Source organism: Corvus kubaryi, unplaced genomic scaffold (genome assembly GCF_017639235.1).
Source record: "Corvus kubaryi isolate FWS band 111438036 unplaced genomic scaffold, C.kubaryi_AGA036_p1.0 37256, whole genome shotgun sequence".
Lineage (NCBI taxonomy): Eukaryota > Metazoa > Chordata > Aves > Passeriformes > Corvidae > Corvus > Corvus kubaryi.
The window spans coordinates 8,326,968-8,347,768 of NW_024581076.1; the positions used below are offsets into that span (position 1 = coordinate 8,326,968).

The window sequence follows — 20,801 nt, forward strand, 5'->3', positions numbered from 1 at the left end:
CAGCTCCAGGGTGGCAAAATTAAGGAGTGAAGCTCTGCAGACATCATTAGCAGCAGGCAACATGCAGCAGCCTATTTATCCCCTCTGCAAGGCTGTACTGTGCCAGTTCTTCTGCAGAGGAACTGCAGACCAACCCATGCCCATCCTTAACAGCTGGCTCAGCGGTGAGGCCTCAGCACTCAGGCCAGGACAGACCGGGGCCCAGCAGCAGCGCTTTGTCCTGCTGTTCTGTGCATGGGCAGGGACCCTGTCACTATCTCATATCCTAGAGTGAGTTGTGCTGGAAGGGACCTTAAAGATCATCCAGGTCCAAATTCCCTGCCATGGACAGGGACACCTTCAACTAGACCAGGCTACTCAGAGCTCAATACAACCTGGCCTTGAACACTTCCAGGGATGGGGCATCCACAGCTTCACTGGGCAACCTGTTCTGTGCCTCACTACTAGAAGAATTTTATTTTTGTATATATTTAATCTAAATCTATCTTTTTTCAGTTTAAAACCAGTATCCCTGATAAGGAGTCCCTCCCCAGCTTTCTTGTAGGCCCCCTTTAAATGCTAGAAGGCTGCAGTGAGGTCTCCCCAGAGCCCTCTCTTCTCCATGCTGAACAATTCCAATTCTCTCAGCCTTTCCTCATGGGAGAGTTGCTCCATCCCTCTAAACATCTTCATGGCCTTCCTCTGGACTCACTTCAGCAGGTCCATGTCTTTCTTATGTTGGTGGCCTCAGAGCTGGATGCAGAGGGGCAGAATCCCCTCCCTCGCCCTGCTGCCCACGCTGCTCCTGTTGCAGCCCAGGGTGTGATTGATTTTTTGGGCTGCAAGCGCACATTGCTGGCTCATACATAATTTTTTATACATCAATACCCCCACATCCTTCTCCTCAGAGCTTCTCTCAATCCATTTATTACCCTGCTTGTATGCATTTTTGGGATTGCCCCAACACGGGTGCAGGACATTGCACTTGGCCTTGTTGAACTTCAGGAGTTCTCTGCTAATGAAGAGGGTGGGCACCAGCTTATCCCTATCCTGTTTATGTCTGCCAAGAGCCTAGGGCGCAGAGAAACTTTGTATATTACAAGTCCTGGATAGAAGGCCATTCTTGAGCCTCTGCCTAGCCAAATTCAACTTGTCTCATGGCACGTTACTGCTTTATCATCTCTAACAAGCCCATTTGTCCTGCTTTTTCCCACACAGCTTTTGCTTGATGCTGAAACTGTGCGACTGCCCAAGTTGCCTGAGGGTGCAAGGGGTGGATCTGGGATTTCTCAGGGGCTCTATGAAATCTGCGTGTGTCCAGATGGAAAGCTCTACTTGTCAGTGGCCGGCGTGGGCTCCACTTGCCAAGAATACAGCCGCGTCTGCCAGTGAGGCACCCGAAAAGGCCACACACCCCCTTGCGCATCTGCGTTTTGTATTATTGCTGAAGAGCATTACTGAAAGCTTATTTTTCAGCATTTTAAAAACAGAGTACTTCAATTTAGGAAACAAATCTGCATCTACGATTCTGGAATACAGGGTGTAAGGGGAAGAAGAGCACAAATGACATTTCCACTTCAGAAGAATGACTTGAATCAAATTACATGTTTTGTCAGTAACACTTGGAAAACAGCCTTACAGAGAGCATAAAAAAATAAAACAAATATGTTTCCTTGCTGAACTATTATTCAGTCAGATGATTATGTCATTGTTCATACTTTTGAGATCCGTGGGTTTTTTCTCTCACTACATGTAAACACTTACTGTAGTAGTGGGTGATATTGATTTGAGGGAACTACTTAAATTATTTGTAAGACAAAGCATTATTTGGAGAATTCAGAAAGTGCCAGCAAATGGTCTATGCAATTTTGTTCTTGCAATAACACAAGATAGAAAAATGCGATATCTGTATAAGTTCTGTGCAAAAGGTGTAAATTTGCTAGTAGCTTTGTATTTTTATTTGGCAACATATATGCTGATTTGCTTATTACTGAGATTCATATAAAAATAACTAATGCAAAAAGCTCCAGAAGTCATTAAGGCCTCCCTGTGTCTCAAATCCATTCACTATACAACAGAGAAATATGTTAGTATATTTTATAATAGCAATTGTTTGTTCTACTGCCTGTACCGTCATATTCATTTATATCCTTTCTTTTTTTAGGGCATGCTAATTCAACTAGGCAATCTGTTGTGCCAGCTGGAGTAGTAAAAAGAAAAAAAAAGTATCTTCAGATTGTCTGACACAAGGAACTACTTGGGCAGTGGGAAAAAAATCCTTTCATGCAGCCCACAGATTTCAATTAAGAGGAATATTTCATTTCCATCTGCACTTGTTGACTGGTATTTCTGATTCTGTCATCACAAACAGAGAGAGTAAAACTGCTCTTTATTATTTTTTACATTAGGACTTTGGATACAAAATAAATGCTCACCAGAGCTGACGAAACCATTTATTGGCCTTGTAGAGAAACACAGCTGCAGACCCGTTCCCCTGTACGGTGTTGCACTGAACACAAATAAATTGTTTGCACACCTCTGGGTAGCAAGATTTGTATTTAGTAGTCTGTTGTTTAAATCTCATGGGTCTTTAATTCCTTTGATGCTGTTTTGTATATACTTGATGATCTTATTATCCAGGAAGTAGCTATCACATAGTGCCTTGGTGTCTATTTACAAAAGGATTTTAACCCATGGTGTTAGTAAACCACGAATATCCAACTTTTGGAAAAAAATTAGTCATCGTCCTTAAAACAGGAGAATCAGAACAAAATTATTACTAACTTTTTTAAAGCTTGCTACTTCAGCTCTGGTGAACAAGGGAAGAAAACCAACACTCGGATGAGATCCCAGATACACACAAAAGCCTGAGTTGAGAAAGAGTCCTCATTTAACATTTTCCACTATTATTGTGGTAAAGCCCAGGGCAGTCCCTGCTTCAAGGGCTGCCTTTGCAGTTTCTCCAAGAGTCTGATGTACAGGACTGAAATTGCCCTTCAGCAGCAGAGTGGAGCCCTCAGCAGTTAATGCAAACTCAAAGAGCTTCCATATAGCAAGTAGGAAGCACTAAAGGTGAGCTTAAGCAAGTGAAGCAAGGTTTCAGTGTTATCTGGAGGGTGCTCCAGTTGCTTTTACACTGCCTAAAGGAGAAGCAGGAAGCCACACATCTTCCATAGCTGAAATTCCCTTTTATTGGGCTTAGACTCACTCACTCCTGTCTTCAGGAGTGAGTCCAAGGCTGTTGGCCATAAGGAGAGAAATGTTTATCTCCACAACTGTATCTCTTGACTATATCTGTCTCTACAACTAAGCCAGCAGCGGAGGCACACTGTAACAGAAACCTGTCTTCAGTGTTCCTTTAAAGTCAGTTTAGGTGGTTTCAGCTCCATGCACAAGATTTTACAAACCAAAACACGAGCAGCCTTCGCTTATTCATTGGATAGAAGACATGAATATTAAAATAAAGGTCAGCAAATACCCTTGCCTGTACCAGATACCTAAAAACTGCTGCTACAACTTGGAGGACTGTCATGTCACCAGTCTCTTATAAGTGTCGTACTACCAACAAAACTGGGACTTGAGTCCTTAATTTCAGCCATTGTTCTGACATCAAGGAACATATGCCCACTTCCATGGGGTATCAAACAAATCATTCACCTAATCTAATCCATAAATGTTAGCCAGATACCGCAAGATAGTTACCATCTTGCTTGTTCTGCTGACAATGGAAGCACAGCATTTTAAGTTATACATTTTAAGCTTTTGTTTTGGAGGCACATTTTCAAATGTGATTTGCCATTTAATTCAGAGCCAGGGAGTGAACTGCAGCTTTCCAGGCCAGAATCACCTGACCCCTGAAGAGCTAGGAAAGTCAGGGTGCAGTCCCCTGGCTGGTAACACTACTAAGCATTATGGCACCTCATTTAGATACTGCAATAACTACCACCTTTCTTGTGGAGATAAACCTTCTGGATGTGCTTCAGTTCACAGGTGGATTCTGAGTAGTACCGAAAACTAAAGACGTCTGCTGTACCCTCAGCACTGCCGTCACCCAAATCACCAACCTGACCCTTTTCATTGCTTAAATTTCAGTCTTCTTTTCATTATGCTACAACATTGACATCAGAAGTATTGTTGCAGTATAGAAGTTGTGCACATTTTTTAAAGCATGAATGGCAACATCTTGTCACTGAATGTTTTTTTTCTTTTTGGTGTGGTTAGTAGAGAAACAAAATTTATGCTAAAATTACCAGAGTAATCAGCTGATGCTACAATCTGAATTGCTGTTAATCTCAATATAGCTCATACATCACTAAATTATCATTTCTGATATCTTCATGTGGATGTCTGTACCTCTCTAATACTTCAAAATTACTGTTTCTACTTGAACCAAACTTCAGTAAATAGTTACAGATTAACAGAAAATTATGGCACAGGGAAGTGAGAGTATGCAGTTCTCTAGTTTATTTCCAAAAGTATTATCCAAATGGAGAAGAGGAAAAAAATCACTACCAGCATAGTGAACTGATTTGTTTGCATATTTACTCCCTCAAAAAGAATTATTTACAGCAGTTCTTGTAATTGGTTGCAATTGTTACACAGTGGAAAAATGATAGTAAAACTTCACCGGTGATTGCCCAAACATGAGCCTTTTTGTTTCCATATCACAGTCCTTTAGTATTTACATTTGTCTGTCTTTATATAGCTTTACACAAAAGGAAATTGCAAGAATTGGGAACTGAGTTCTTGAATAAACTTTATACATTTTGAAAAGTCTGTTTCTCCTTCTGTATCCAAATGAAACACAGCTTAAATGAATGTTTTCATTTTTAAAACAAAATTATTTTTCCAAGACTAAGAATGTGAAATGCATGTTATTTAAAAATACAAACAAAAGTCTTGGTCCCAACAAAAAATGTACCTTGCAGAATTTAGAAAATGCTTTACAATTAGTTTCACTGGACATCTAGAATTCCGTTGTCTTAATCAGAAGTAGGTGAAAGGAAACAAAGAAATTATGCCAGTGCTACTGAATTAATCATCCAGAAAACAATCCAAAGAAAAGATAAACAGTTTTGATTAAAAATTCATTGACAAATCCCTTCATGTGACAAAAATGTGTGTCTTCTTCAAATGAAAACATTTACTTTGGCTGCCAAGTTTAATTATTTTTGAACTATTAGTTCTGCCTTTGTTCCCCAAGACCAATCCAGCCTTTCTCAAAGAGTTTAGATACAGCAACAGAAAATCTCAAAGGTGGCACTACCCTCCTCTACTTTAACTGGAGAAATTACAATAGATTTAATTACAGCTTTATTTAAAGCAATCCAAGTATACCAGTACCAAGTGAATGCAATCCTTACACCAAGTTTTAAATCCTGTTTCACAAATCATTATAACAACTTTACTGATAATGATCTGAGTACAAATCTTGCAAAACTGCATTTTTTACACAATAAACCATTTATTTTTCCTCTGGTAGTCAACTACACAAAAATCCATTTCCTTAACAAAAAAAGAACAAAAAAACCCTCAAACCTTTTTCTTGTCACTAATTGCTGAGGCAAGTGTCCCGTGCTTTTTAGAATAGCTATGTATGCCATTGTTTGAAAGGAAAGCTTTTAAAGCACAAGAAGATAGTAACAAGCCTATTGAGGCTTATTCCGACTGCAGTTCCCTAGATTTAAGCTGCCCAACGTATAGTTAAATCAGCTTCCTATACCACTGACTTCTTGTTAAACTCCTCAACTGTAATCTTGGGAGACAAGACTACTGAAGCTGCTTTTCCTAGATGAACTCCTGCTACCTTGGAAGGTAGGAGAAAGACCTGAATGAAAAGACATTTTTTCAATTGAGAACTCATTTAATGTGCAGAATTGCCTGTTAAATGTATTTTTCTGGAACCTACATGCTAGCATTTACTTCTACAGACCCTTATTACAGAACCATCACATCCTAACTGTTCTAAGCTTCCATACCTGACTTAGGCACATTGCCAAGTCTCCCAGCTGAGCCGAAAGGAAGAATCAATTAAGCATTTCATTTATTTTTATTTTTAATCAGGAATTAAATGGCACTTACAAAATCCTGTTCTATCAGGTCTTTCCTGGTCTCACAAAGCCTCTTTATTTAGGCTAGCTGTTACAGTGAGTTAAGCCAATAAGAAACTAAGAGACTTCCAACTGAGAGACCACTCTTGCCTGTCCGTCTGCCATGTGTAAATTTTATTGTTAGTTTCAGTTCAGGAGTAACAGAATAAATTAGTTTTTCTGTGTCATTCAAGTTTTCTTTCTCAGCTTGGTTCAGTATTTAAAATTGCTTCAGGCCATTAGCTTCCTAAGAACTGAGACCATTTTCTTTCTCACAGTGTCAGCGCTCAACAATACATACAAATAAACAAAGTAATTATAACAGAATAGTTCAGTGGTTCTGCACAGCCATTTTAACAGTTCATAATAATAATACTGGCAAGGGAACATAGGTTGCTTATAAAACACAGTTACACACTTAGAAGATTTTCTTTCTCAAGAGCTCACGTAAAAACAGGAAAGTGTTCGTGGTGCTCCTGTTACACGTTTGCATGCTGCCGTGATACCTCATGTTTTAGCTCCATTTAAAATGAAAAGCATGAGAACTGTTTCCTTTTCAAGTATTTTGCTTACCCTGAATACTATCCATCTGACTTAATGCACAAAGCAAGAACCACAAAGGAATCTATTTTAAAAACATAGGGAATTAACTAAACTGATTTATTTCATGGCACACTGGGATTTGTGTTTTACTTACATGCTATTTATTGCAAAAAATCAGCAAAATGTACAATTTCTTTGAGAAAACTGCAAACATTTGTCATTGCAAGAAAAAAGCATGTTTCTTTTTCAATAGTATTTTAATATTTGTACAATTTTTTAGAATTAATCAAAAAAAGATTGTGAATTTACCTATATAAAAGCTTCAAATAATAGGTAAAGTTAGCCTACATAATAAAACCAAAACACATCGGACTGAAATATATGTTTGCATTTTTCTTTACTACATTTATGGCACTTAATTTAATAGCAGAAATAATAATAGGGCTCCACAATCAGAAGCAGTATCATTTTTCAAACATCACATTTCTTTGAGAACAAGGCCTTTATAATTTACTCAAAACTGAAGCAGACCTCACTGTGATTTTTTTATTTTTGTATTACTACACTATCACAGCTATGCAAGCTTGCTGTTGGTTTATTTTCCTTTGTATTCTGTAAGTTAAATTGCAGTTTCACTGTGCTGTCAAGTAGACAATTGTAACAGCATACCACCAGAAAACGTTTAACATTTATGTTTAATGTGGCTGATCCAGCTAAGAAAAATCCTTTCATTTAGCATTATCCTTCCTTTTTTTTTTTTTACATTTTTTTTTACAAAAAGCTAACATTGAACATACTGCATGACATTACCAAAAGTATTACAAACTAGAAAAGAAAGAGTGTGAACTAATAATCAGATTTCTCAAGGGCTGTAGTGAATAACAAAATAAAACCAGCGTTACATTTCAGCACCTTTAAACATGTAACAAAAACCAGTGCTCTGTGTACACCAAAAATGAGTTACTGGATTGTACTACTACCAATGTTTGTGGAAAAATATATATATATGTACATACACAAAGGCACACACGCATGGGGAAAAAAAGAAACTCAAGCATTTAGACATCTGAAAACAGTTTTGGTGTTCAAAAAGAAATCATAAAACACCATATAATAATGTTCACAGATTTTATATCATCCACAAGCATTTTTCATTAAACAAAAGATGAGAGGCTCTAAAAAAAAGTAAATTAAATATTTCATTCTTCTATAATAAAGTAAATGCAATCAATGCATGACATGACATGGCATGTTAAATCAAGTATCATTATTCAGCATTAAAATAACTGCACCAGTTTACAGGTACTAAACTATCCTTCAAATGTTTACAATGTGATGCTGCAGCAAATTTATAATCAGATCCAGCTGATAGGAGTATTACTATGAGTGACATGAATGTCCACAGAACACAAAAGAATACAGATATGCTTTGGAGCAATACCTCCAAAGTTAAACTTCCACCCCATCTCCCATTTCATTGTATGTCCAGTCTTAGGATTAGTACATTGAAAACTGACATTACCCTTTCAGAAACATTACATTAATTGAAATAAATCTAATAAGGAGTTATAATTACAGGCTTCATCTAACAGAAAGCTAAGCTTTGGTTATATAAAGTGCAGTTCAATAATATGCCAATTAATCACAATGTTGTGCACATATCTAGTTTTTGCAGCTCAATTTCCTTGCAAATTCTAAAAAATATTCAGGTTTTACAGTTTGCTTAACAGCAGGCTCAGTTAAGAAAAAGGTCCCATTTAAGTAAATTTCAGTTCTAAGTACCTCGCTACCATCCACCTTTGTGCACTACACTTCTAAACTGCTTGGCACCATGTAACCTCTTGGATGTTCCATCATCTGCACAATTGCATTTGTATCCTGTCACATGAAACACCTAAACTCTTGACAAAACAGTCCCCTAACCTCTTCAAATCATTTATACTTTTTGTTGTATGAAGTTTTCAAGTTTTATTATGATACAAGCAGTACATTCCATCACTCTCATAGCAACTTCTGAAGTAAACCTATCATTGGGAATCTGTGGAAAAGGAAGTAAGTCAGGATACCTAGTTTTTAAACTATCTACTCCATAAGCCTCCAATGTCTGAACGTCATTTGAAAGTCCTTCAAGTTGCTGACTGTACTCCTCTATTTTTTGTGCAAGGGCTGCTGGTTTTACATCTTTGTCTGACTTGCCCTTCACAGCGTAGTCAGCTGCAATCAAGGCTAGTTTAGTAGAAAGGTAGCATTTAAAGCACACCCATTCATTGGCATTTTTATGAAGGTCATTTCGTGCAGCTGAAAAGTTGGCTCGGGCCTGCCTAAGCCATCGACGTGCCTCCACAGGATTGCCAACGGACCTGAACGTAGGTGGGACGAAAAAGCGTTGGGAGTACGACGGCCCTGTGGAAGAGGGACACTTTTCTTTATACTGTTGCCTTTCAGATTTGTGGCTTGTTGCTTCCTGATTCCATGAAGTGTAAAATCTCTGAAATGAAAATTTATCTGACTGAAATCGAGAAGCAGAGGATGAAAAAGGCCTTCTTGAGGCTCTGTCCATATTTTGATCCATAAAGGCCTGTTTTTCCATCCTGTTAATCTCATTCTGTAAATGTTTGAAAACCTCATTAGCTATATCAAGATTCTCTGCATTTTTATCTGGATGCCATTTAAGATATAGCCTCCTAATAATCTTTTTTCTTTCAGATTCTGGAAGCTTCCAAGCCTGTTCAATCACAGATGTCACTTCTCTTAATATTTCTGGCAATGAGTTTGACTTTATCTTTTTCGGAGAGTGGTGTTTTGAGGACATTGTTTTGTGGCTCTCTCTACCAGTGAAGATAGGTGGAATTGCCCTCGGTCCATGTGCTGGAAATTCTGTAGGACTTGTTGGGGTAGAAGGTGTGCTATCCCTGCCTTGAGAACTTTCCTCTGGTCTGGAAAATTTGTACAAGTCAAGGGAGCTCACTATTTTATATTCACTATACCCAATATCAATCTGGTAAATCTTCCCTAGAAAACTGGGGCTTTCATCATCTTCTCTTTCTACTTCTTGCACAATGATTGCATAGGTGTAAGTAGGCTGATATGATCCATATATATCACCACCTTCAGAATCAACAAGGTAACCAACATATTCACCAGGATAAAATACATTCATTGGATCCATAAGAAGTGTATAGTGAATTTCAGCTGGTATAGGAGTGCCAGGTGTTGGTAGTTCAAGTTTTGATGGCTCAGAAGAGTCATACTTCACTCCCAAACTGTCAAGCTTCTCACTGATCCGATAAATATCGTTACAACCCAGCATGGCAATTAAATATGAGGTATCAGAAATCAAGTTGTCAGTTGCAGATTTTAAGGTCATGGCTAATGCTAAGAGGAAATTTATGTCCTTGCTGTCAGAATGCTGTATGTAAAGCAGTATTACTGCATTTCCGTATCTCTTCAAGAAAGCGAATGTTTCACTTTTGCTGTGGGGAATAGGAGCAAACCCTTTAACTCTTAATGTTGTTTGTAACTTCTCAAAGCAGGAAACTTTCAAACCTTCTCGCAAAGCTTTGCAAAGTCTTATTGCTTTTTCTTCATTAGCCAGAAAAGCATTGTCATTTTCATGCTTCATAATCCTAATGAGTCCTGTGATGAATTGCTCCGAAGACAACAGTAACTGTAACCTTCCCTGCAAAGAACATAACGCTCCAAACTGACAAATTTTGGGAGACTCCTCATCCAACTGTTCTTCAAGAATACTGCTAAGTAAGCGAGGCCTCAGTTTCTGAGGGAATAACATTATCAATTTAGTGTGAAAGCCATGGTCTTTGCCTAAGTAGCACTGGCTAAGATCAACAAGCATCTGCACACCAATGTTACCTTGGATTCTGCTTTTGTAGTGGGGTGCATCGTCAAAAACTAAGATACTAGACTTTACCAACCTGCCATCTTGACTGGGAAGGTAAAGGGCAAAATCTCTCATATTCTCAAGGTCATTCCTAACCTTTACAGAATCATTCTGAAGACTTTTGAACAGGCCTGAAACTACTCTTTTAACTGTGCGCATTTCATTAGGATCCAACTGCTTTCCTTCTGAGCTCTTATATATGCGACCTAGAACTTCAACATACTGCTTCGTTGAAATAATGTCTTCAGTACCCAAATGTTTGAATAACTGATGGAAAGTACCAAGTTCTAAAGGAAGTTTGTAAAGATAAGGTTTAAAATCAGATTCATACTCAAGGTTTATTACCACTTCTTCAGGCTTTAGGAGCTTCCAACCTTCTTCCACCATTACAAAAGAAACTCCTCGAAGCTGAAAGCGGAATTCCCTCTTCTCTGTACTAAGAAACTCATAAATGCTTCTTAGGACCTTGGCCCTAGTTTTCACCATGTCCTCATCCAAAGTTGTTATATTGCATATGTTCCTGCAGTTATTGATAACTTTGTCCAGAGGAGGGTCCAAATTAACATTCAGCATGGTTAAAACTTGCTCAAGCTGTTCTTGTGCACCAAGACTACTCCCCTCTTGCTCTTTGATGCTTAAAGGTGTTGCTTTCTCAGGAAGAATGGGACACGATGTCCAAAGCAACTGTAACACATCGGTCTGCTTGAATTTAGGATTCACCTGTGCCCCATTGAATCGTATAAGAGGAAGTGTCCCATTAACTTCTTGATACTGAGGATGAAATCTCACGAATTCTGCTGGAGCTCGTTCAGGGCACAGAAAAGGAATTAAAGACAATTCTTTCAGAAAATTTCCTGAAAAAAGGTCAGTTCTTTCTTGAAATATATGATGGAGGAGAACATCGACAGTATTCTGTAGTGTTTCTTTAGACCAGTTTTCTGTATTTGCTCTCATGCTGATCTCCTTAGCAAACTGCAGTAACTGCTGCTGTGAAATGATGAATTTCAATCCGATATGTCGTAGAAAAGTTACCCATGATGGAAGGAACACAGCTTGATTTTTTGGTTTTGTAAGTTGCTCTAGCTTCTTAAAAAAATCTTGAGGTATAAAGAATTTTTCAGGAAGCATAACTTCAAAGACTTTTACAGTCCTGTCATAAAAGTACTTTGCAGGTTTTAGCCTATTGCTTGCATCATGAATGATCAAAATGCTTTCAAGCTTTTCAAACAGCTGTTCTTTCATTTCTGAAGTTTCTTCAATGCTAGTTAGCCTATTCTTTAAGTAGATCAAATGTTCTAATTTTGCATCATAAGACAGACTTTCAATTTTTGGCAAAAGATGTTTCAAGTACACTTCAAGATCATCTACAGAGACACAACCAAGCATAGTATACAAATCTTTCAAATGAACCTTCTCCTCAAGAAAAGCCGATGAAGTCGACTGTGTCCATCTGTCTACTTCTACTGATGGGATGCTTTTTGTGAGGACGTAACATGTCCCATATTTTGCAATGCTGATGTATCGGCCACTGATTGATTTGTAACATGGAAGAGACTTTAAAATTTTAATGTCATCCTGAGATGTCAAATGACATAAGTTGCAATTGAAGTACATTAGGAGAGCCTCAAAGTCACTTTCTGCTAACTTTTCAGTCTTAAAAGTTGATGTTTGTACCATATATTGTATGGCTTTCAGAATGCTTGAGGGATTATCTATGTTTGCTGTACGTCCTGACAACAAAGGCACTAAAGCACTGTCTTTGGAACAGATTTTGTTCAATGCCAGCTGAATACAGCCTGTTTTCATTAAAGCATGGAAGACTTTATCACTCTGAGCATTTGGAAAGACAGCTATATGCATAATGCTGAGTGGCAGCAAAACATCACACTCTGGCACAACAAGATGATTGGCTGAGACAGTAAACTTTACACCTGGAAGCAAAGTCCAGTCCTTCAAAGTTTCAATAACACCATCAAATTTTGCTTGCATATCTTCTTGCTCTTCTTTAATATTTAGAGACTCACTGATAAAATGCCAGGCACTTTTAAGCCAAGATTCACTTGCAAAGTTTTCCTTCCATTTCACACAATTTCTAGTTTTATATTCTCTAGGCAGCACAGATGATAACAATTCAGCAAAACTTCTGATATCAAAGACTTTTGCTACTTCACTGCTGAGCAGAATATTGTTGTATCTCAAATACAGTGTGTTCATAAAGAGATCCTTCCGAGACGGAATCAGTTCATGGTATGTTGTCAAGAACTTCGGTCGCTTTGAATCAAAAACTTGCAAAACGTTGTCAAGAGTAATAAGGAGTGGCAAACCTTCGATTTGGATTTCATTTTCTTCTGCATCTTTGAAACAGTAGTCAACCAGGAGTTTGAGGCTATGGAAGAGTTTCAAATTTGTCTGCTGAAGACGACAGGGTAACTTTCCAATGTGGCAATTAGAGTCTGGAAAAGAAAATGTCATCAAAAACAATCGGACATCAGCGGGTGTCACATAGGTGACAGGAATATCTGCATCTACCAAACAGTGGTAGAGATTTGCAGTCTCATCACAGTTATATACCAAATTAAATCCAATTTCCAAGAGTAAATGCTTTAGTCTGTAAACATTTTCGGCCACTGTCTTTCGTGTTGTGATGTTGTATTCTGTATTTTTGAGGTGCTGCAATTCATCTTGTAGCAAATTGTCAAAGAATAGTCTGCCCTTGTTCACAGTAGACATGTTAACCCATGTGATGATAACAGCAGAATGCAAATCAGAACCATCAACATTTGGAGCTCTCATAACAGGTAAAAGACGCTTCAAATCTTCATAAATGCAACTGTAAACTGCTTTCACTAAGCAATACCAATCTGGCTGAATATCAAGTCTATTAACTGGAAAAAAGGATAAGAACTTTTTTAAAGTGTCTTTCACAGCATGAATAGGTGTGTTTTGCAGCACTGATACCGTAGGGTCAGTGCCTGGAAAATACCTCTTCTTCAGCTGAATCAGCAGTTCAACATAGGCCGGTGCTATCAGCGCTGTCATTAGACTACTATTCCAGTCACTTCTTACTCCAACACCATTGTCATCACGCCACAGATTTCTTCTTGCAGAGTCCAGAGCAAAGTGTCCATTCACATGGAAAGGCAACCCAGTTTCTAATGATAAGGGTAAGAAACAGAATGCTCTGTGGGGTTTTTTGTAATTATGAGTAATGCAAGCTGCTACTCCACCACGAGGGAAAAGAGTTATGTCCTCATTCTTGTGGGCTGAAACCACACTTTTGGATACCTTTTCCATGGCAGAAAAGCCTGACCTGTTACAAATTAACCAAGTTGTGAGGTTTCCTTCAGAGTCTTCAGTATCCATTGAGTAAGTAATCTGCTGTACAGGTATTTCACTTAGCTGCTTCTTTTTAGTTACACTGTCAATCACAGATGCATGGAATTGCTTTCGTTTCAGTCTGTCTCCATCAGTGATTTTGCCTTGTACGGAATACAGGACATTCAGTGCTCCTGTTGTTTTTTCTATCTCACAAATAGAAATTTTTTCCATATGGTTCAAAAACATTAGGAGTTCTGCTCCATCTGTGCGCAGCTTATCCAAAAGATTTTGGACCATTCTGTCTGAGCATGGAACTGACGAAATTTCTGATACTTTTGCCATTTCTCCATTTCGAAGAGGAAACCTAAACATGGTACAATTGTCCAGTTTAAAGTGATCTCCTAAGTAGAGGTCCAGTACATCTGAGAACTGTGTTCTGAAATCTGCATCTAAATCTCTAAACATGCGGCCAGGACTTGTTGATGTTGAACCTGGTGCATATCTTGCATGAGGATCAAAAATGCAAAGTATATCATTGCCAGACAGGAAAGAAGGGCAATCAGTAATGTGATAAACAGAATTGAAACCTATACCATATTGTCCAGTTTTACAGGGATTTCCTACTTTGGTACCTTTTCCAAGGTTCTGGATTCCCCGAATATCGTCTTCTGTAAAAGGCTGATTGTTGTAAACACACAGTGCTGGTCCTTGAAGTGGTGCCCATTTCTCATCAAATATTCTATCGGCTGGATGCTGTCTAGGATCAAACACAAAACAGATCTCCGTAGCTTTTGCATCATCTGCATTCTGAAGGAGCTCTTTCAGCATTTCTTTTTCTGAAGGGTAAGCATTCAGAATGCTTTTAATTCTACTAGTCAATTTTTCTTTCTGGCCAAATTCTGTTCCAAGGGTAGTAAAACAGATATTTGATGCATATCTTTCTAAAGCTTTATGGCGTTTTGGTATTGCTCCAAGCTTCACTGCAACTTCTCTTGGAATATCGCCATGACAGTATTTAACAGTTGTGTCTTTGACTTTAATCCATGGACAGTCATTGTAACACAAAGATTTTGCAGGCAGAAGGGCAAGATGAGTATCTGGCAATAAAATCTCACCATACTTTTTCTCACAAAATTCCTGCTTCTTCTCTCTAATGAGGCCCCATATTCCTTCACTAATTATTCTCCTGCAGAGCTGAAAGTTGTCTTCTGTTAGTTGTTTGGTCCCTCTTTCCTGATTTATTAATTCCAGAACTACAGCAAAGTCTTCAACTGTGAAAGCCTGTCTTACACCTACACTTTCAAACAGCTCACGGAAACTATTTTTGTATTTGTTAGGCAACTGATAGAGATAGGGTGCTGCTTCAAAATTCAAATGAAAAGACACTTTTGATGGATCAGCATACACATTCTCAACCAAAATAAAACTACTGTTTGTTAGCTGTTCAATTATCATGGCTTTTGTTGATTCACTCTCTAACATTGCTTCATGCAGGTATTTGTAACAAGCATTAGTGATATTTTCTTGATACAATGTGATTCCATCAAATGACTTTGCAACTTCTTCTAACTGATTTATTACTAAATTAACAGCTGGTTTCTTCAGTAAACCCAAAAATTCTTTGACAGCTAATGACAAAGTACCACAACCTTTAAAAGAGTGGGAATTTTCATTAAGAATTGGTTGTGTGAGGCAAACTATATCTTGATGATCAGCAGTGTAAAGATCATTTGCTGAAAACATCGCTTCAGGCTGAAAATCACTGCCTTTCCAGTGCAGTGAGAAGCCTGCTGGTTTGCTAAGGAAAGGAAGGAAAGGAATGTTTTGACATTTTGCAGCAAATTCTTTAGCTCTAGGATCTCTAGATTTTAGTTTTTCATCAATAAGACTCAATATAATACTGCTCCTGAGACAAGCTGCAGCATGATCGGTCTTGTTAATTTCAGCTACTGACTCTGCACGTTCTATCAGATCTTCCCATAAAATATCATCTTTAGCCATTCCCAGCTGAACAAGTTTAACCAAAATAACAGGGTTAAGATAATCCTGAGTGGTACCATAAGGGAATCTTCCGTCCTCAGCATCATACAACTTTGCAACTCTTCCTTCAGGATGGATCAGTCTTGATGGTGTAACTAATGAATGTCCATCCAATGAACAGGGAATACATGGAGTAGCACAAAGAATTCCTGAGAACTCCTCAACTTTTTCATTGAGAACGTAACGCATCAAAGGATCACGCAGCTCTGCATCAATCTCCTGAACATTAGGGAAAAATACCTCAGAAAAGAACTGTTTCTCAGAGAACGTGTTCTCCAATAGTATGTATTTGCATCCTGCTTCTTCAAATCCTGTCTTTACCCAGGATGGGAGATCTACAGCACACAGATTTTTGGATCCAGTTTTTTTAAGGTACTTCAGAAAGATTTTGAAGGCTGACGGCCCAACATCTGGCCGTTTCAGTATGGAGTCATCTAAAAACCTTACATTCTTCATGGAAACCCAGGACGAGCCATCAGAAAACACTTTGATCCCTTCTTTGCTTTTCATATGAGCTATGTCCTCATAAAACCCTTGACAAATAACAGAAAAATCATCATGAACTGAATTAGGATCTGGCCACACTGCAGAGTAACTGTAGTCAACTAGCTCACCATTGATTGCCATGTCACGTAAAACACAAAGGGCTTCTATGTAGGCTTTCACAATAACATGCCTCATGAATACTGTATTCCATCTTCCTTTTGTGTCTGTTTTCCAGATCTCTTTCCGATTTGAAGTAACTGCAAAGCAGCCATTTATGTGAAGAGGTAAGCCTGTTTTTATTCGCAGAGGTAAATAGCAAAATACTTCACCTATGTTGTTGCAATTAGGTTTCACAATCCATTTTTGATCCTGGGTTTCAGACAGCAACACTCCTACACCACCACAGGGAACTAGGCCTAGTCTTCTTCCACTTTCGTGCAAAGAAAATTTCAAAGCATCTCCAACATCCATGCAAGAACATATCAGCCACGTTGTTGAATCGACTGTTTTCTGTGGCAATTCATCACCTGATCTTTTCATCTGTCCTGATTTAGCCATTTCAAAGAAAGCAGCTGGATCATCTTCAGTACCTCTGAAAAGTGGAGACTGTAAATCAGCAATCCGCCTAAACACATGGTGAAATTCTTCTACTACTATCTGTAGGATACATGATGACTTTGGTGTTTCAGTGGGAAGCTTTTTAGTACTGCTGCTGCAGACCTTCATGAGTTTAGCTGCTTCCTTTAAAACACTTACATTTGGTGCAGTCAAGGCTTTGGAAGAACACTGATTTTTTCTGATAGTGACAACATCTTGTGCCACGCCGGGATCATCTGCTTCAATTTTCAAGTATTTCAAAACCATTGAATTTACACTCTGAGCAAATATTATCAGTCTGTGACCGCAAATGCTAAATTCATCCACAAGAGAGTAAATGTCCGCTGTATTGTAAGATGCACTGCTGACTTCACTCACTTTAGCTTCCTGCTGAGTCCTAAAAGACAGCCTGAAAAGTGTTCCTTTGTAGCTGTAGGGAGATTCTACTGTAAGTGGTAGCTGGCAACCAAAAACTCCTATAAATGGCTTAAATTGATTTGGAAATTTTCGCAGTCTCTTCTGTTGTTTACTCCAGTTGATTTTGATGCCAGGGTTGGATTTATCTCTGATATGCTTACTTATATGGTTGACATTTGGATCAAACATAATCATGAACTCCCGGCTCAAAATAATAGGAACATCAGTGATATGATAAACAGAATTGAATCCCAGTCCAAATTTTCCTACTTTGTCAACTTCACTCCTTTTTAGAGACTCCCCTAATCGAGTTATATTTAGGAAATCAGAATCAGAAAACTCAGAATTATTGAATGACCACAAAGCCGGACCATGACATGCTGCCATTCCTGGATCCAGAAGGTTCTCTCTTATATCCATATTTCTTCTCATGTCGATCAGGAAATTACATTCCGTTGCATTAGCATCATCAGCATTTTGAAGAAGCTCCTTAAAGATATCTGAAATTGAAGGGTATTCTTCCAATATGTTTTTAATTCTCACAGTCAGAGGCTCTCTTTGCCCAGATTGCTCAAATCCCATATTTTCTGGATTAATCAGTCTGGTGCTAAGGCATGGGACATTTAACCACTCAGCAGTTTTCATGGGTATGTCTTCATGCACCAAAATTATGGGTTCAACAGAATCCTCAAGCAAATCATTTAAATCATCAACTTTGATGTCACAGTAACAGCACTCATGAATTGGCTTCATTGCAAGTTTATAAGGAAGTTTGCCACTGTACAGTGGCATGGGCGTATGCAGACTCGCGGGGATCTGATTGCTGTACAGCCATCTTATGATGCTCAACATAATGTGAAGGCTTTGCTTACTCTCTTGCTCTGAGAGAGACTGCTCACTCTTCAGATATATTTTCTGAATGACCATAGAAACATGGTCTGGTGTTAACTCCTCAATTGAACCACAGCATTTAAACAACTGGTGAAACTTTGCCATAGTTTTTGGCACATAATGTAGATAAGGCTGAAGATCAAGATCAGGAACTGACTTTATTACTGCTTGTGTGAGGGAACAAAATGTTTTACCTGTCCAAACCCAGGGAAATTTCAGGGCTTTAAAAGCTTCTTTGCCTTCTTCTAGATGATCATGCATGAATCCATAAATCTCAAGTAAGATATGCTGAAACTGATAGTAGTCCTCATCACTGAAGGTTTTAGAACTATGCCAATCAACTACCACCTTGAAATGTTTCAAGACTGCTTTTATGCTGGGCTTGGTGGGGATGCCAAGTGCTTTTCCAATATCCAACAGTACATTTTCCACAAGAGGAACTGAGGAACCAACTAAAATTGCATGTGATATATCACACATTTCTGGTGGTGAACAGAGATCACAATGATCTCCTTTCCAAACTAAGGACCCTGGATAATTTGGAGGCCTTTCCTTACTTGCAGGAATCCATTTTATCTTTCTCATTGCAGCTTTTGTTTCGGATGAGTGAAGCAGCATATGGTTTTTGTTCAAAATCGTCAAGAGAGTTCTAGCTTTTCTTAATAGCAAATCATGATTGGTGTTAGAGTCAGCATGCAAACTTTCAATTTTTTTTGCCACTCTCAAGATATCATTTTCCTCAAGATTAGCTTCATTTTTTAAGCCTATTTGCCTCAGTGAATGAAGAATATCTGAGGAAGTAAAAATAACAGGGGGGAAACAACTTTCCTCCTCAGCATAAAACAAACGTTGCAGAAGTTCTACCTCAGGATCAAAGAGTTCGTTTGCTGACATTATCTTTTCCGGTGAAATCTTAATAAACTTTAGTGGTGTCAGCCAATCTATCACATCTGCATTCTCATTTTTCAGAAAAGTCAGATTTTCAAGAACCCATTGCATTATCTGTGCTGTTTCGTCATATGAATAAAAATCACTTCTTATGTCTTCTATAACAAACTTCAAGCAGTCTGTGCTCTTCAGCTGTTCTATTTTCAGCAGATTAGCTAAGCGAATAGTTGCTTCATCACTGCTGTCAATTATTGGAACAGAAAATCTTATACCAGGAGGAATTTTGGCAGTGTGGTGTAATACCTTGCTACCTTTTAGCCCAGTAAAAACCGGGACACTTTCATCAGATGATTTTTCAATTTTTTTAAATATTAGCAATTCCTGAATAATTCTCTTCTCTTTTTCATTTGCATCTGTTAAACTCGCTAAGAATGCCCTAAGAGCATCTTTATGTGTCGATGGGAATGATGCAACCTGATTGCATAGTTTCTGTAAGGACATTTTTTCCATTATTTGTAAAACAGCACTTGGCAATGGTGGATGCACATATTTTTTTATAAGTGGATGTTGGATAGAAATATCCAGTTTCTTAAGTACAACTCCACCAATTTTCTGAATAATATCAGCTAAATATTCTGGGAGCTGAGTCTCAGATTCATCTTCCAATATGATAGGTGATGGATTCCTAAATCTAACCAGTTCCACTGATGTTTCGTTTTCCTCCAGCAGCGTCTTGGGGATAAGCGGCATTTCATCAAACACACTCAAGTCATCAGAAAAATGTATATATAGATTTTTCCAGACCATCTTCAGCCAGGAAACTGACGGGTGCTTTTTTTCTTCCAAGCCTGGATACCACTGTACAACCACGTCTCTCCCAGGCCACGCACTGTTCATAACCTCTTTAATGAGCCGGGCAAACCTTTCTGGGTTCAGGAGCTGCAGCTGAGTGCATGGCCTCCCTGAAATTACAGCAAAAGGGAAAAGCTGTGAAAATCACAGAGCAGAGTTTCTTAGCAAATGGCTTCAGGGGGCAAAGAAAAAGGAAAACAAGAAAAAAAAAAGTCTAGTCTGTGCCCTGTCTTTTTATGGGGGGAAAAAAAAATGTTTGTTAAACAGGACTGCAGATACCACCTTCCTTTGCTTTCAGGAGTTAATTAAAAGCAAATGCATTCCATATTAGTATGGAAATATAAACAAATTGAAAATTATCAGTATGTTATTACATTTGTTAGTCTAACACCAAAGTTCTCAGGCATACATAGCAACTAGAGATTTAGAATTGAACTACAAATATATTTTTTTGTTTAGTTGATTCTTTATCCTACTTATTTGCCTAGAGGTAAATAAAAATCTAATCCATTATTTGTCTATAATTGAAAGTGTTCAAATACATTTGAAAGATTCTTTATTAGATATAGCAAAGTGGCTCAGGTGATTTCACAACTAAAACTGACAAGAAATTAGACTCAGTTGTGCAGGAAGTGCTGAAATTAAGTCTATATGCTTTTATTCTTATTATCAAAGTTCTCACTAAAAGAAATATGTCTTTACACTCATGTCTTAATTATCATTAGGACAGTATATACTTAAAAACTACAGAACTTCTGGGGGTAAAATATCAATAGAATATGAAAATACCACTACCTCCCAAC

General features: G+C 38.2%; 2 protein-coding genes across 13 annotated transcripts in view; one reads left to right on the forward strand and one right to left on the reverse strand.

Annotated features, from left to right (window-relative positions):
- The window catches only part of SGCG (sarcoglycan gamma), a 110,657-nt gene extending 105,905 nt beyond the window's left edge, over positions 1-4,752 (forward strand). For all 6 annotated transcript variants that reach the window (XM_042023966.1, XM_042023968.1, XM_042023967.1 and 3 more), the window contains one exon: positions 1,198-4,752. In XM_042023966.1, coding sequence (XP_041879900.1) covers positions 1,198-1,371 — 174 coding nt within the window. In that variant the 3' untranslated portion in view covers positions 1,372-4,752. The remainder of the gene's footprint in view (positions 1-1,197) is intronic.
- Positions 4,421-20,801, reverse strand: part of SACS (sacsin molecular chaperone) — a 58,062-nt gene continuing 41,681 nt past the window's right edge. For all 7 annotated transcript variants that reach the window (XM_042023957.1, XM_042023956.1, XM_042023962.1 and 4 more), the window contains one exon: positions 4,421-20,108. In XM_042023957.1, coding sequence (XP_041879891.1) covers positions 8,548-20,108 — 11,561 coding nt within the window. In that variant the 3' untranslated portion in view covers positions 4,421-8,547. The remainder of the gene's footprint in view (positions 20,109-20,801) is intronic.